The sequence below is a fragment of the Pelobates fuscus genome, chromosome 2 (genome assembly GCF_036172605.1).
Source record: "Pelobates fuscus isolate aPelFus1 chromosome 2, aPelFus1.pri, whole genome shotgun sequence".
NCBI lineage: Eukaryota > Metazoa > Chordata > Amphibia > Anura > Pelobatidae > Pelobates > Pelobates fuscus.
The window spans coordinates 349,261,889-349,276,569 of NC_086318.1; the positions used below are offsets into that span (position 1 = coordinate 349,261,889).

A 14,681-nucleotide genomic window follows, 5' to 3' on the forward strand; every position below is an offset into this window, starting at 1 on the left:
TTGTTTTTCTAAAGGTGATTGTGGGCTATCTTGGAGCATCTTATTTGTATCAGATTAATTTTGCCTTTGTTTTCAACTGACATTCATTTAAAAGTCTGACATTTAAGGATAAACTCTATATATGTCAGATACATAACTATAACTGCAGACGATCTAAGTTGTAGTTAGCATCCAGTTAAGCACAGATACATTTACAAAATTAGGGAACTTCTTTAAATCTGTTCTTTATACCCACTGGTTCATATGTGAAGCTTAATACAAAAATTATTTCCCATTTCGTTAACCGTTACCTACAGATGTTATAACTACAGCATTATCTCCAAAGCAATGACCCCTTCCCAGAAGTGGGAGAGAGGTAAGTGTTATAAACAATCTACTGCATTCATTATTTGTACAAAATTATCATGAAACACCAGATGTATATATTATTAAAGTAGAGAACCAAACTCATTTTTAATTTCTACCTTGACATAAACCTGCCAGCTTTTCACAGGTAGTTGGCTCTGTCGATGGTGTGGTTGGTAAAGAGGTACCTACGGAAAAAAAGTTGAGAATTATTTTAAGTATCTATGTATCATATCATATAATATAGTGTACCTGAGTTATGATTTAAACATATAAACAATTACTTATAAGTGATATTATAAGTAGGTAGCTGGAAGCTCATTGCTTAAGTGAAACATGTTTTGACAATTAAAGGGCATTTTTAAACGAGTGCAGCATGTTATTTCAGCTATACCTTTTATATAGCTGTTGTTTGTTTTATTGTAGTTTAACAATTACATGCATAGCACTTTTCTGTGTCCTGTGAAATTCCAGGAACCATTACAAAAGAGTTAAGTGCCACCCTTCCAAATTGGCACCAAGCTGATTTATCTCACATCAAATAAGGTGAGCTCCACTACTATGTATGAGTTTACCACTTATCACCTGTAGAGTATTATGTTGGTGTGTGAGGAAGAGTGTATTCCCACACGTGTATTTTAGAGCTGTTATTACAATATTTATCACTTTAGGCGGCAAATATTGGGCACACTTTCTCCTACTGGAGATGAATCATATTTATATACTATAAAATCTAAGTCTGACCTTAACTCCACCCTTAACCCCCTTTACCCTAATCACTTCTAACATTAGTTTTAACCCAGCATGCATTTACACAGCTGCACACACTCACAAGCAGAAATATACATATGAAGTTGAACAAATGTATGGTTTCGAGATTTTATTTTTATGCCTGCAATGTTCATGAACACTCGCCAAGTGGCTTGTGCACTGCTGAAGCTGGTCTGAGATCTGTTAGGGGAGGAGGGGGAGGCAGGCACTTCCGTTAGCTCAGGGGAGCTAAGTAGGAAGGAATCCTCCCTGGCTGTTTGGTTGACAGTCAGGGGGGAGTTCCCCAGTTAATTTATAAAAGTACTGATTGCTCATAGAAATCAGCATTTTTATCAACTGGGGTTAAATGAGGGTACTCCTCACCCGTAAAGCACTTCAGCAAGCTGAAGTGCTTTTGGGGTGTGGAGTGGTTCTTTAAGAGACACACAGGTAAAGATGCATTTTTTTCCAGAGGGTGGCAAAATGCATCTTCACCTGTGTAGCCAAAAAATCATATTACACCGGCTCTGATTGAGGCAGATAAGTTTGCTGAATGGGTGCAAAAAAGTCATCCTACATTTATTACATGCAGAGAAAGCTATCTTACACAGACGTTTTGGGCAACAGCCCTTTCTCAATATACAGTCACAAATTTAATTTACCAATTATTGTACTTATTTCTAATTTAGGGTATCCTTGTGCACATTCCAAAAACACTTAATTATTTTTTTGCTATGATTTACTGCTCTATTTTGTATACACAGGTGTACATCTTGGTAACATGTTTTTTTAACGTTTTCTAAAAATAACAAAAAACATGACAAAACACGAATGTGCTATAACCTGTTAGGCGTCTAACAGACACAAAGCAAAAACCTGTTTGGAAGACACAATAGCAATAAATATTTTATTTGTGAATATTACAGTGCTTCTAATCCCTCTCAGGTAATATTCAGCTACTTGCTTTTGTATGATTTTTAAACTGAGGGTGCGGCAAGATTTGGTAAGTCAGTTGTCATTTGCAACAAACTGCTTTATATTTTCTGTGAGATACTGTGATAGAAACATAGAAAAATAGAATGTGACGGCAGATAAGAACCATTCGGCCCATCTAGTCTGCCCAATAAAATTATGTTTGCTAATGTGCTTTATAAAAAGGGAACTAATACTTCTAAAAACATTTATGTTTTGAGAATGGTTTTTGGGTAGAGTTAGACTGAAGAAACCTATTTTATTTTTCCTAAATAAAATCTGCAAATTCTATACTAAATTACCGGTACATAGTTTTATGGAGTTATTTTTTTTTAGAGAAGGAGCATATCACATTGTAGGAGTCAATGGTTTGCACTGCATTATATGCCATTTAAATGAAATGGCTTATAAGGTATAAATATTTTTTTTGTGTTATAACCTAGCCCTCACTAACAGTCCTCCCTGCCACTTGCAATGGGCAGGCTCGTGCACTGATCCAGAGCTGAACTCACTCTACATACAGAATGCAAAAGGACATACATGATGCGTGAACATGCATGTATATTGAAGTGCATGTGGACACTGGCCGAACATTTTGATTTTTGATGATTGATTCGTTTAATAAATCAGTGCCTGTACTGGAACGTGTCAGTAAGGAAATGAGTTAATTACCGGTATCAAAAACTCTGAACTCACAATCTCCGAGTAGTAATAAAGGTCTTGATTTGTTTCAGTCTGTTGAATTTGCATGTAATTAAAATATAACACCTTTGAGTGCAGAGGAACATACATGGTTACAAGGCATTGCTCACACCCTTTGGCAAAACAAAGGTTATTTATAATATATTATTACAAATAATAATTGCTTACATATATTTGGCTGTCATGGATAAACTTATTTTGCAAGAGGGTGTACAGACTCGAAGAGGGAAATAATAAGTAATCACAAACTCTTCATTGTTCAGCTTGCATGTATATGCAAAATAAATAAATGTCATGGTTGCCATGTTTTTATTTAGTAATTTGGAACCAAACCCAGTACTGCTATAAAAATATATTGACATTTGTCATGGTTTATGCATGACATGGTGCTCTTGGCATCAAATCTTGCATTCAGTAAATCAACCTAAAATAAAAATAATGTTATTCACTGACTTGACAATAAAATATATAAATATATAAATAAACTGGCAAAATTTTAGTTTTTTTTAGGTGTGTCACAATTGTAAATGCTGCCATAATTATATGTACATCTATAAAATATGTCGTACTTTTTATGCTTACTCTAGCAAAAAATGTATTTATATTGGCTAATGATATGCACTTAACTGTGAATTGTTGAGAGATTGTCCTAGAAAACTGTATATTTTATTCTAAAGTAGCTGAACTGGAAAGTACATGCAAGTAAGCTGTGTTTCTAATTCAGCTAGTTTGGTCTTAAATTTGCTATTTCCTGGTGAACCCATTTCATAATTTAGTAAAAGGGCCCTTATGTGCAAAAAAAACAAAAAGGATTTGGTAATGTTACGTAAAATAAAATATGAAGGATTTTGTAATGTCTGAAGGTTTTTAGATAGGCAAAAACTATATGCAAATAAAGGAACACTCAGATCACAACTTAATGTAATAGTTCTGCAGCAAAGAGAATGTCCCTGTAGTCTCAGCAATGTAGTTTTCAGACAGCCACTAGAAGTCCTTCTTGGTATGGTCCTATTAACGTTCGGCATCTTCACACTCTGCATGCAGACGCCAAATGCATCCCATCTATTTTTGGGGTGACAAATAATCTAAACTGGTAGAAAGCGCTCTAAAATTAGAAGTACATGTTTGTGCTCTAAAGTTCCAGAGTGTTCCCTCAAAGGGATTTAGATATGGGTCAGATTAAAAAGGATGCCAAGTGAGGCACAAGTGTGCGTGAAAAGTCCAGGTTGGCAGCTTGATGTCAGATAATGCCACCAGAATCGACTTGTGTATTAGTTTACGTGCCAAATTGCACTTTGTCCAAATTTAGTTAGATTGGCAGGTCATCTCAATGCAATAATGCCAACGTGTCATATATAATCTAATGAACGACTCATGCAGAAGATGAGCACCAATTTAAAAAATAACCCATATACTAACTTTCTGAATAGCACCTTTCGGATATGTTTGTGATGCGCTTGTACATCCAGAGAATACACTTGGATATCATATATCTGGAAGATGGCAGAGGCATCATATTTTCCAGTACTAGGAAATATCAGAGCCAATTTGACCAGAAAAACATGTAGTTTTGCCTAATCTTTCTATATCTAAACCTCTTATTAATCTGTGTCTTGAGATCTTCTAGGTCCTTAGGTAAGCAGGTATGGTCCCTAGCCGCTACCCAGGGCCGTCTTTAACGCAGGGCAAAGGGGCAGCTGCCCCGGCCCTGTTTCGCCTGGGGGGCCCGAGGCACCTGCCCCGTGAGCCCCGCTGCCCTCATCAATTTCTTTTTTTCCCCATCCTCTGCCCATGCACTTAGGGCCACCCAGTGGGCTTGTATCAGCAGGGGCCCGGTCGGGCGCTGTTTCCTTTTAACACCGCGACGGGGCCCCTTGCTTTCCGGCAGCCGGCTGGGAGGATGTGACAGCCGTAAGTCACTTCCTCCCATAAAGAGAGGAGCTGCACGGAATCTGGCAGGAGGAGTCGCGAGGGAGGGAGGACGAGGCTGCAGTGAGGATGGAGGATCCTCACTCCCATTAGTCTCAGGCACCACACTGGACCCCAGGGAAGCCACCTTCCAGTAAAAGGTAGGAAACTGGAGGGTGGGTTTAAAAATGTACATTTTACATGTGTGTCAGTATGTCTGTCTGTGTGTCAGTATATCTGTGTGTGTGTCAGTATGTCTGTCAGTGCATGTGCATGCGTGTGTCAGTATGTCTCTCTGTGTATGTGCCAGTATGTATGTGTGTGTGTGTGTGTGTGTGTCAGTATATCAGTCTGTGTGTGTCAGTGTTTGTATCTGTGTGTGTCAGTGTATGTGCCTGTGTGTGTGTCAGTATTTCTCTCAGTGTATGTGGGTGTTAGTGTGTCTGTCAGTGTGTGTGTGTCAGTATGTCTGTCAGTGTATGTGCCTGTGTGTTGGTGTCAGTATGTCTGTCAGTGTATGTGTGTCAGTATGTTGATCCGTGTATGTGTCTGTGTCTTTGTGTCAGTATGTCTGTATATGTGCCTGTGTGTGTCTGTCAGTACGTCTACCAGTGTATGTGTCTGTGTGTGTGTCAGTATATGTATCTGTGTGTGTCAGTATGTCTGTCAGTGTGTGTATGTGTGTGTCAGTATGTCTGTCAATGTATGTGCCTGTGTGTGTCAGTATGTTTGTCAGTGTATGTATGTGTGTGTCAGTATGTCTGTCAGTGTATGTGCCTGTGTGTGTCAGTATGTTTGTCAGTGTATGTGTTTGTGTGTCAGTATGTCTGTCAGTGTATGTGCCTGTGTGTCAGTATGCTTGTCAGTGTATGTGTGTGTGTCAGTATGTCTGTCAGTGTATGTGCCTGTTTATCTGTATGTAGTCAATGTATGTATCCATGTATCTGCTTGTGTGTCAGAGTGTGTACTTGTGTGCCTGAGCACCAACTTTAAAGGACCACTCTAGTGCCAGGAAAACATACTCGTTTTCCTGGCACTAGAGTGCCCTGAGGGTGCCCCCACCCTCAGGGACCCACTCCCGCCGGGCTCTGTGGGGAGGAAGGGGTTAATCTTACCTCTTTCTCCAGCGCCGGGCGGGGAGCTTTCCTCCTCCTCTCCTTCTTCCTTGCGACGTCATCGGCTGAATGCGCATGCGCGGCAGGAGCCGCGCGCGCATTCAGCCGGTCGCATAGGAAAGCATTTACAATGCTTTCCTATGGACGCTTGCGTGCTCTCACTGTGATTTTCAGTTCTCTGAAACTGCTATGTTTATAAAAAAAAGGGTTAATCCTAGAGGGACCTGGCACCCAGACCACCTCATTAAGCTGAAGTGGTCTGGGTGCCTAGAGTGGTCCTTTAAATACAAATACACCCCTCCATTCAAACTTTAACACTACATACAAACACACATCTGTGTTGAACACCAGAATTATATATAAACACACCCCTACATTCAAAAACAAACACTACACATAAATGTACACTTGCATTCAAACTCCAGTACCACATACAAACACATCCTCACAAACATACTCTATACAAACACATGCTTACATTCAAACACACAAACATGGTTCAGTGCTACATACAACCCTGCAAACATGGGAAATTGGTAGAGCCCCAGCTGTCAAAGCATTGTTGGAGTTGCACGACAGATGGGGTTCTACCTTTAGTCCAACCTTGCAATTGTGGGTCCCAATAACATTCTTTCTACTTTAGTACCGCCACTGCATGATTGCATGCTAGGGAGTGGGGAGCAAGGGCGGCAGGGCCCAGGGGTCCCAAGCTAACGCTTGCCCAGGGTCCAATCGTAATTAAAGATGGACCTGCCGCTACCCCATCTTGTATTACACCAGATAGACCATTAGTATAGGCAGCCACTAGATATTCATTATTCCATGTAACTTTGGATGCAAGTGTCCAAATCTCTAGTGCAAAATCACCCAATAAGTGAGAATTCTGTCTAATTCAGAAGAGAGCTCTGGCAGCTGTAGTTAGCTAGAGGATTAAAATCTGTTTGAAAACTGCAACACACTATATAATATAACTATAGCACTGCTGTCAAGGAATCCCATTTTAGCATAGGCAGTATAAGAAACAGGAGATAGTTATAAATAATTTCTATTTTTCTATTTTTCATAAGATTTTTCATAACCAATTTATAAGCTTTTACAAGAATATCAAACCAATGTATGTTTACTACAATTGTATCAGAAGAAATATTTTTTTAATGTGATTGCGTTTCATTTCTTGAATTTCACAGTTTTTTTTTTATTTTTTTATTATTCTTTATTTTATTTGTGCATATGGTATACAGGCAAGTTTGCGCCGCCACAGTAGCTGGTGCAAACAGTGTTAAACATATGAGTGCATTAGTGTGGCATCAAGAACTTTGCACATTTTTGTAAAACAAGGTTAGTAAACAGAGTGTATCAGAGATAGGCTAGGTATGCGTATCTGATTGTTTGATCAAAATGAAAACTTTCCTATTGGTAGAGTATGTCCGACAAGAGGGGTGTTTTATAAACCACAAGCCAGGTTCATGCATCTAGACATTAGGACATCTATATATTCTAACATTAACAAGCTTAGGTACAGGATTAAGCTTGTTAATGTTACAATATATAGATGTCCTAATGGCAGGGATGAGCACATATGATGTGGGGATTCTGTGTCATTTAGTAAGTAAGCTAACAGAAATTTACAGTCTATGCTGACCTACCAGGACTGCCATACAGGTGATATGAATAGGTTGCTGCATATCAGGCTAGATATATAAAAACGAGCTAGAACTACTACTGTGGTTGCCCCTAAGTAAAAATGCTGCATAACAGGCAAGAATAGCGTGCCTATCAGGGCAATGCATAACTGAACATAAACAAACGAGAAATAAACAGCACGTTTTTGGCAGGAGCAAATAACAGGTGGGAGAAATTATATTAATATGTCTCATGGAGTAATTTATGAGAAGAGTAAAAGCATAAGAGGCAATTAAGGATAAAGCCAATCAGTTATCGCCTGGAGCCTGTTGGACCGCCAGAAGTCAGCCGATGCCTGCGGTGTCTATCTGCTCGTGTTGGGTGTAAGAGTCCAGTAACACCGTAGCAGGGAAGGTGCAGTGTAGAGCTTCTCTCCAGCCTGGTGTCGGCAAGTGTGCCCGTTTTGCTGTGTTGCTGACCTGGCTGAGGTTGTCCTTCCAGCATGGAGGGGGACAGGTGGTCGTGGTGCGGTGATGCCGCTGCCTGCGGGTGCCTCGCTGGTGGCGTGAACGACGTTGCATGGTCTTGCCCCTTTTGACCCGTGGTCTAGGGGTTCTGGTTGTCGGAGGTGCACGTGCGTGTTTAAGGTTGAGGCCCTGAGTAGGCCCACCCTCCTCCACTCTCTCCGTCTCCCCTTTTGCTGCTGGGAGCTGAAATGCCCTTATTGCATGTCTCTCCTCTAGAGAGGCCCAGAAGTGGGCGAATATCTTGTCCAGGTTCTTCAAGGTCTGCTGGACGCTGACAGAGTATTTTCTCTCGGGCAGTATAGGTTCAGTGCCACTAGGTGGGAGTGCAGCCGCCATCTTGAAAGGGGGTGCTGCGTGCCGGGCAGGACTGGGTGCATTGTCCTCGTTTCTCTGTGAGGTTTGTGGCTGGCCTTTGGGGACCGGGATAACCCCCACCGGTCCAGAGGGGGGGGAACGGGTCAGCAGATGTATGTCAGTGAGGTGCTGCATGCCGTGCGGGAGAGCGGCCGCCTCGCCCGCCCGGCTATTTCTCCAGGCCTCGTCGGGACCTCCGTTATAGGTAGGCTGAGCGTCTCGGGAGTCAGGGTGCCCCGGCAGGTTCCTGGCTGAGATTAGTTGCATACTTTATCTTTTTGGCTTGCTGGGACGCAGTATTGTCAGTTAATTCTCCAGTTTAGCGTGGAGCTCTATTGAAACGCGTCCAGCCGCCATTAAGCTCAGGCCCCGCCCCCTGTTTTTTTTTTTTTTTTTTTATCATTTGCAGGTACTATGGATATAGTAAATAATTTCTTGCCAAATTTAAGGAAGTAAACTGCAATAATATGTATATAATAATATGTATATATAATATATTTACATATACCAGTAACCGGAACTAGTATATTAGCATAGCAAAAGGGTTTCCAATTTCATATTAATGTTACAAGGAAATGATTATGTATGTAAAATAACCCTTTGGGATTACAGCCTCAGCATGACATTATATGCAAATAATGAACATACATATGCCAGTCATGGAAGGCAAAAAAATAATCATGGAAATATCTATAGCCAGACAAGGAATGAAAAACAGGTTCTAGGTGTTAGTCAGAGACTAAAATGTTGCTTAATGTTGGGCTTTGCTGAAACCCTAACTAATGACACCTATCTTGTGTGATGTGCCAAGTCTGCAGCCAACTACACTGTATGAGGCAGAGGCACGCTGTTTTATATATATCACCAGCTCTTTCACCTCCCTTAGGAAGTAAAGTATTGCACATAAAACAAGATAGGAATCGGATACTGACATAGATATATAACTGTAAGGGTACCTGTTCTTAGTTGCCAGGCTGGGCACAGCCTGGGGACCTCATCCATGTGAAGGGGAACTTTCTTCAAGGCCCACCGCCTCTACTCAGTGGTTCCAACACTGGCCACTGTATCTCCGTCCCTTTTTATGAAGCGGTGTTCCAACAGGAATTCAACCGGTTTGGAGGCGTTGCTACAAATTTGAAGAGCCACAATATAAAAGGGGCTCATAGAGCTTAGATCATTGCCCTGGTGTGGTTCAAAGTTACTTTGTTCCCTATAGCACGTTGTATTATTGGTTATATCTTTTTTTTTAACTTTAGCTGTGTTTTGACAATTCTCCTATCTTCTTCCCTGTGACTCGGTTTGTGTATACTCGCTTATTCTGATCTCTGACTTCCTTGACCTCGGCTTGTCCCTAACTATTCTATGTCCTTGCAATGGTAGCCCGACCACTCTATGGTCTGCTATACGTTTTTTACTTTATTTGTTTGCACATTGCATGTCTCTGTGTATCACGTGACAATAACAAAGACTAAGGGCTTATTTACAATCGTATCATTACTGTTTAGTGACCAGATATTACTTGGCAGTGTGTCTGTCACTCCCTCTAGCATGTAAGCAGCTATTTCCTGACTTCAAAGTAGTGGCTAATGGCTCCCAATATGGAGACTGGTTTCTAACTGGTTTTCAACACTATCGCTACTCATTAGTGGCTGTCATTAAATGAAAAATGCTGACAGGCCTGCATCCTGGTGTTAAGAGGTTAACGATATGTATGGAATTATAGTTTTTAGTAGTCATAATAATATACATAATAATAATTGTGGAGAAATCAGCAAGTTATTTTGTTTATTTTACTTTGTCCCATTCGGTAGCTGTAACTACCGAACACCGACCACCCCCCTGGCTCATTAACTTCAAAGAGAACAGTCGTTTAAGCACTCTCCCTGTGTGGCCATCTTGTTTGCACGAAAGGAGGCAGCGGGACTTGGTCTTCGAGTCTCTGGAACTAAAATCGGACACTCGCCTTCACGAACACCGATCCAAACTGTACGAACGGCTGCTTCCTTTTCCCAAACAGCTAGGAGAGCGCTGTTCGGTAGTTTTGTTCTCACGAACTACGGAAACAATTGCTACTATGAGCCAGGGGGAGAAATTTGTGCATTTATTCGGTTTTTCAGACTTCACGAAATAGACCGGCCAAACCACCAAAACTTATGGAACTTTTTTGGGCAGGAGCCTCGTGTGCGGTCAGTAACCTAAGACTTCCATAGAATTCGAAAACCCCTGAACTGATCTGGGTGATTTTTGGATATGTTGGTCACCCAGATCAGGGCTATCAGTAGATATGACATTTGTGAGAATATTGTGTGTTTTAGGGTACATTTCAAGTTTTGGGGAAATTTAATTTTCTGCCTGGAGATAATTAAGTTACTACTTGATCTGACCCAATTATCTCCAGGCAGAGATGAGGGGATTGTATGTTTGTACTGGGAGTGTCACAGTTTTCCCCTGCATTATTATTGGCTGTATGCTTTGTGTCTCTATCCCCCACAATCCACGTGGGAGGTCCCCTTGCATGGGGACTTGCATAAAAGCCAGTGTGGCACCATTAAAATTTCGTTCTGTTATACCCCTCATCTAGTTTCGGCTGATGTCTGGGTACCTGTCTACTTGGGAGGCTGTTATTTCGTATGGAGAATCATTCACTTCAATTCCCGAACTGCAAGCTATAATCATTCGTGCTCTGGCAGTTCGGGAGGAAACAGACGAACAGGGATAGGTTTTACCAGCATTCGTTACAATAATACATAATAATAATAATATAAAACTATGACTGACAGGCCAAATATGAGGATAGTAATAAGAGGTGTAGCAGACACAGAGGGCTGGAGGGCTGACACATGCAGAGTAGCAGAGGTTGGTAATTTTCAATATACTTGGTTTAGATGTTTTCATAGAATGTTTCAATACATGTCAAGGATTCATTTTCTGTGAAGTTATTTTTTGGTCACAGTTTTCATTTAAGAAACCAGAAGTATAAGAAAGGAGGTAACACCCTGGCCTTGGCACTATACAAGCAGCAGAATTAATTTATGCAAAAGCATGTCATCTGCCCTTAAAGGACCACTATGGGCACCCAGACCACTTCAGCTCAATGAAGTGGTCTGAGTGCCAGGTCCAGCTAGTGTTAACCCTGCAGCTTTAAACATAGCAGTTTCAGAGAACCTGCTATGTTTACACTAGGGTTAATCCAGCCTCTAGTGGCTGTCTCACTGACAGCCACTAGAGGTGCTTCCCACTGTTAAAATCAGTAAGAAGACGCTGGACGTCCATAGGAAAGCATTGAGTAATGCTTTCCTATGGACTGTTTGAATGCGCACGTGGCTCTTGCTGTGCATACGCATTCGGCACTGATGTCGGCAGAGGGAGGAGAGTTCCCCAGCACCGAGAGAGCCCGGCGCTGGAGAAATGTAAGTGTTTAACCCCTTCAGCCCCCTTCAGCCCAGCGGGAGTGGGACCTTGAGGGTGGGGGGGGGCCTAAAGATCCTATAGTGCCAGGAAAACGAGTTTGTTTTCCTGGCACTATAGTGCTCCTTTAAGTAACTCCACTTGCTACAGGTTCACAAAGGCACACTGTTGCTCCATTTGCCAGGTCTAATACTTTGCATGTTTATTCAATGCCCATCAAACTGCTGCTTACTGCTCATTTCAGAGGGGATATAATGGAAGAGCCAAAAATAGCCTCCCCCTTAATCCAAAATGATCACAGAGTAAACACACAACATAGACAAATGCACAGTCATAGTGACAGAGTATATGCTCGTAACACAGCTCCCTACATTAAATATATATGACTATATATACAAAATAGGGTGCAGCTTGGGTGGTATAATCCCCAACAGGGATATAATAAGTAGATTCTCCAAGGAGTAGTAAAATAATAAAAACAGCTAAAAGCATAAAAAGCATTATAAATGGACATACAGACTCTAGTTAACATCATATCCCTGATGGGGATTATACCACCCAAGCGCTACCATCTGAGCAGGATCTACTGCTCCACCACATGTGAGAAAATATTCTTACTTTTACAACCATCATTATATTGATTACTGTGAGTACTATTGTTTGCCATTTTAATATTTTACATATCAAACCACACATTGAGAGACCAGCCCCCAGATCTACATATCCATCAGTGGGGATTGTACCGTTGCATGTTGCTAAACTCAGAGCTGGTGTTATAGATGTCTCAAATGTGAGTGATATACCATATACATTATAGTTGTATGTCCTGCACCTAGTTCAATACACTATGCACCATCGCTGGTTATTTTCTACTTTAATTTCATATACTCCCACCATTTGAAGTCTGGACGGTTACCATTTGAAAACAGACTCAGCAATTGTGGACTAATTGGACTTTATATTGGTGCAACCTATATTTTGTATATATTGTTTTTTCTATATTTTTCTGTAAGGTATCGAGGGTGACCCTTACTATTATTTTTTTCTGCCTACTATCATACCTATACTCAGTTGACACTCTAGCGCTTATCCTATCTGTGTATTTTTTTAAAAATATGTATGATTGCCTATTCCTTAAAAGCAAAATACAAAAGCAAAAACAGGCCAGTCGCAAAAACAGGCCAGTCTTGCAGCCTGATGAAATCCATGATTTAGTCAATACCTTCATCTATTCTGTTCAGATGTTTTTGTAGCTCTCTGGTTTTATTTTACAAAAACTAAATACGCAGATTGAATATATTACATCCTTATTTTGTTTCACTGCAATTCAGACATATGTTGCCAATAAAAACACATATGCTCTACCTTTGTTGCATAAAAACCAACAACATTTTAGACAATACCAGAAAAACATCTGCAAGGCCAACTTACCACAACTGAGGTTGCTTTCAGCTTTTCTTGCCCATAATGGGATGTTCCAAAAATCATTTTCCCAGTTTATAATGTTCCCTTTCACATCACAGCTGAGATTTGAGAGCGAGTCGGAATCCATTGCAGTGTTCCACAGACGAAAATTATAAATATCCCCTTGGAGTGGCCCCATTTTATTGTTATAGGATCCTAGTACGAAGTTTCCATTTTCTGGGATAGTTAGGCCCTTTAGTTCTGGACAAGAAATATTCTGATATTTATTTTTAGTTCTTACTCCAAGGACCTCTGATTTGCTGTTCCAGACGATACAAAGCTGTTGAAATGACTCTTTAAAAAATTCCCGATTGGAAAGTAACGGTAAAACAGAGTCAAGCGTGCACAGCACGCCTGAAATTAAGATGAAATGTCCTTTCAAGTTTTTACCAAAACTGAAATGATCTGTTGAGGAAATCCAATATGAAAATGCTTTCCATTCCTCTGTGGTGTTTTGGGTTTTTCTAGCCTCAAAGCATACAGTTAATTTGTTTAGAGTAGGTATGGACACTTTGGATGAGAGTGAAATAATGGAACTTCGGTTCTGCGGTACAGTGACTTTTTGATTTCTAAGTGATACTGCAACTATTAAAGAAAGGTAAAAGAAAAAGTGAAGGTGATAGAAAATTACAAAACAAATAGGTAAAAATGCATTGTTTTCTTCACAATTGTTATGCTTTTTTTAAAGCAGGTACATACAATTGCTTCATATATACGCACACAGTAAATAGCAATGTTACACAGCATTCATGTGTTACAGTCAGTGTGGCACCTTGTACAGAACAAATTTTCAAGGACAAGAGACAAGTCATCAGGCTCAGCCTCTGGCCTGTCTTTGTGTGTTCTTTTCAACACTCCATGAAGTATCAACATTTTCAAAAACAAAATTCCAACATGTAACTTTTATGTCAGTTCAGTTATGGATCACACGTAGATGGAAACAGGAATATGTGAGAGGAGGTATATAAAAGAAGGCACAGACAAGAGATTGGCATAATAGACCCATTATAATTTAATATAGTTTTATTGGGGGGGGGGGGGTTGACAAAAGTAGGACACCAATGTATAAACCTGGGACAGCTGGACAGGTGTCCAAAAATAAAGGGACACTGTAGTCACTATAACCATTTAATCTCTCTGAATTGGTTATATTGCCTGGAGTGAGATATTATAAATGTTATGTTAGAGATATTATAAATGTTAGAGATATTATAAATGTGCAAGCAGGTCTAGTTTTGTTTCCAGACATCCTTGTTTTTCTTTTTCTGAAAGTATGAAAGTTTATGAAGTGTATGAAAGTTTATACAACACAGAGCAGTGGTGTCCAGGAGGTAGATCCTTCAACCTACAATATTTTATCAACAGTAAGGCTTGCAGTACATTAGGTTGTAACACTACAACAGTTTCCGATCTAGTATTTGGCCACCCTAATCAAGAGCATTTTAGGATACTTTTGAGTGTTGTGTTTATTGGTGTATTATATCATTTATTTAACACCCATCACTGCATTGCG

At 40.4% G+C, this 14,681-nt stretch overlaps 1 protein-coding gene across 5 annotated transcripts in view; it reads right to left on the reverse strand.

The window, feature by feature from the left end:
• The window catches only part of ADGRG6 (adhesion G protein-coupled receptor G6), a 166,460-nt gene that overhangs the window by 80,385 nt on the left and 71,394 nt on the right, over positions 1-14,681 (reverse strand). For all 5 annotated transcript variants that reach the window (XM_063443614.1, XM_063443613.1, XM_063443611.1 and 2 more), the window contains exons 4-5: positions 13,136-13,753; positions 465-533 (exon numbers count right to left, since the gene is read on the reverse strand). In XM_063443614.1, coding sequence (XP_063299684.1) covers positions 465-533; positions 13,136-13,753 — 687 coding nt within the window. The remainder of the gene's footprint in view (positions 1-464; positions 534-13,135; positions 13,754-14,681) is intronic.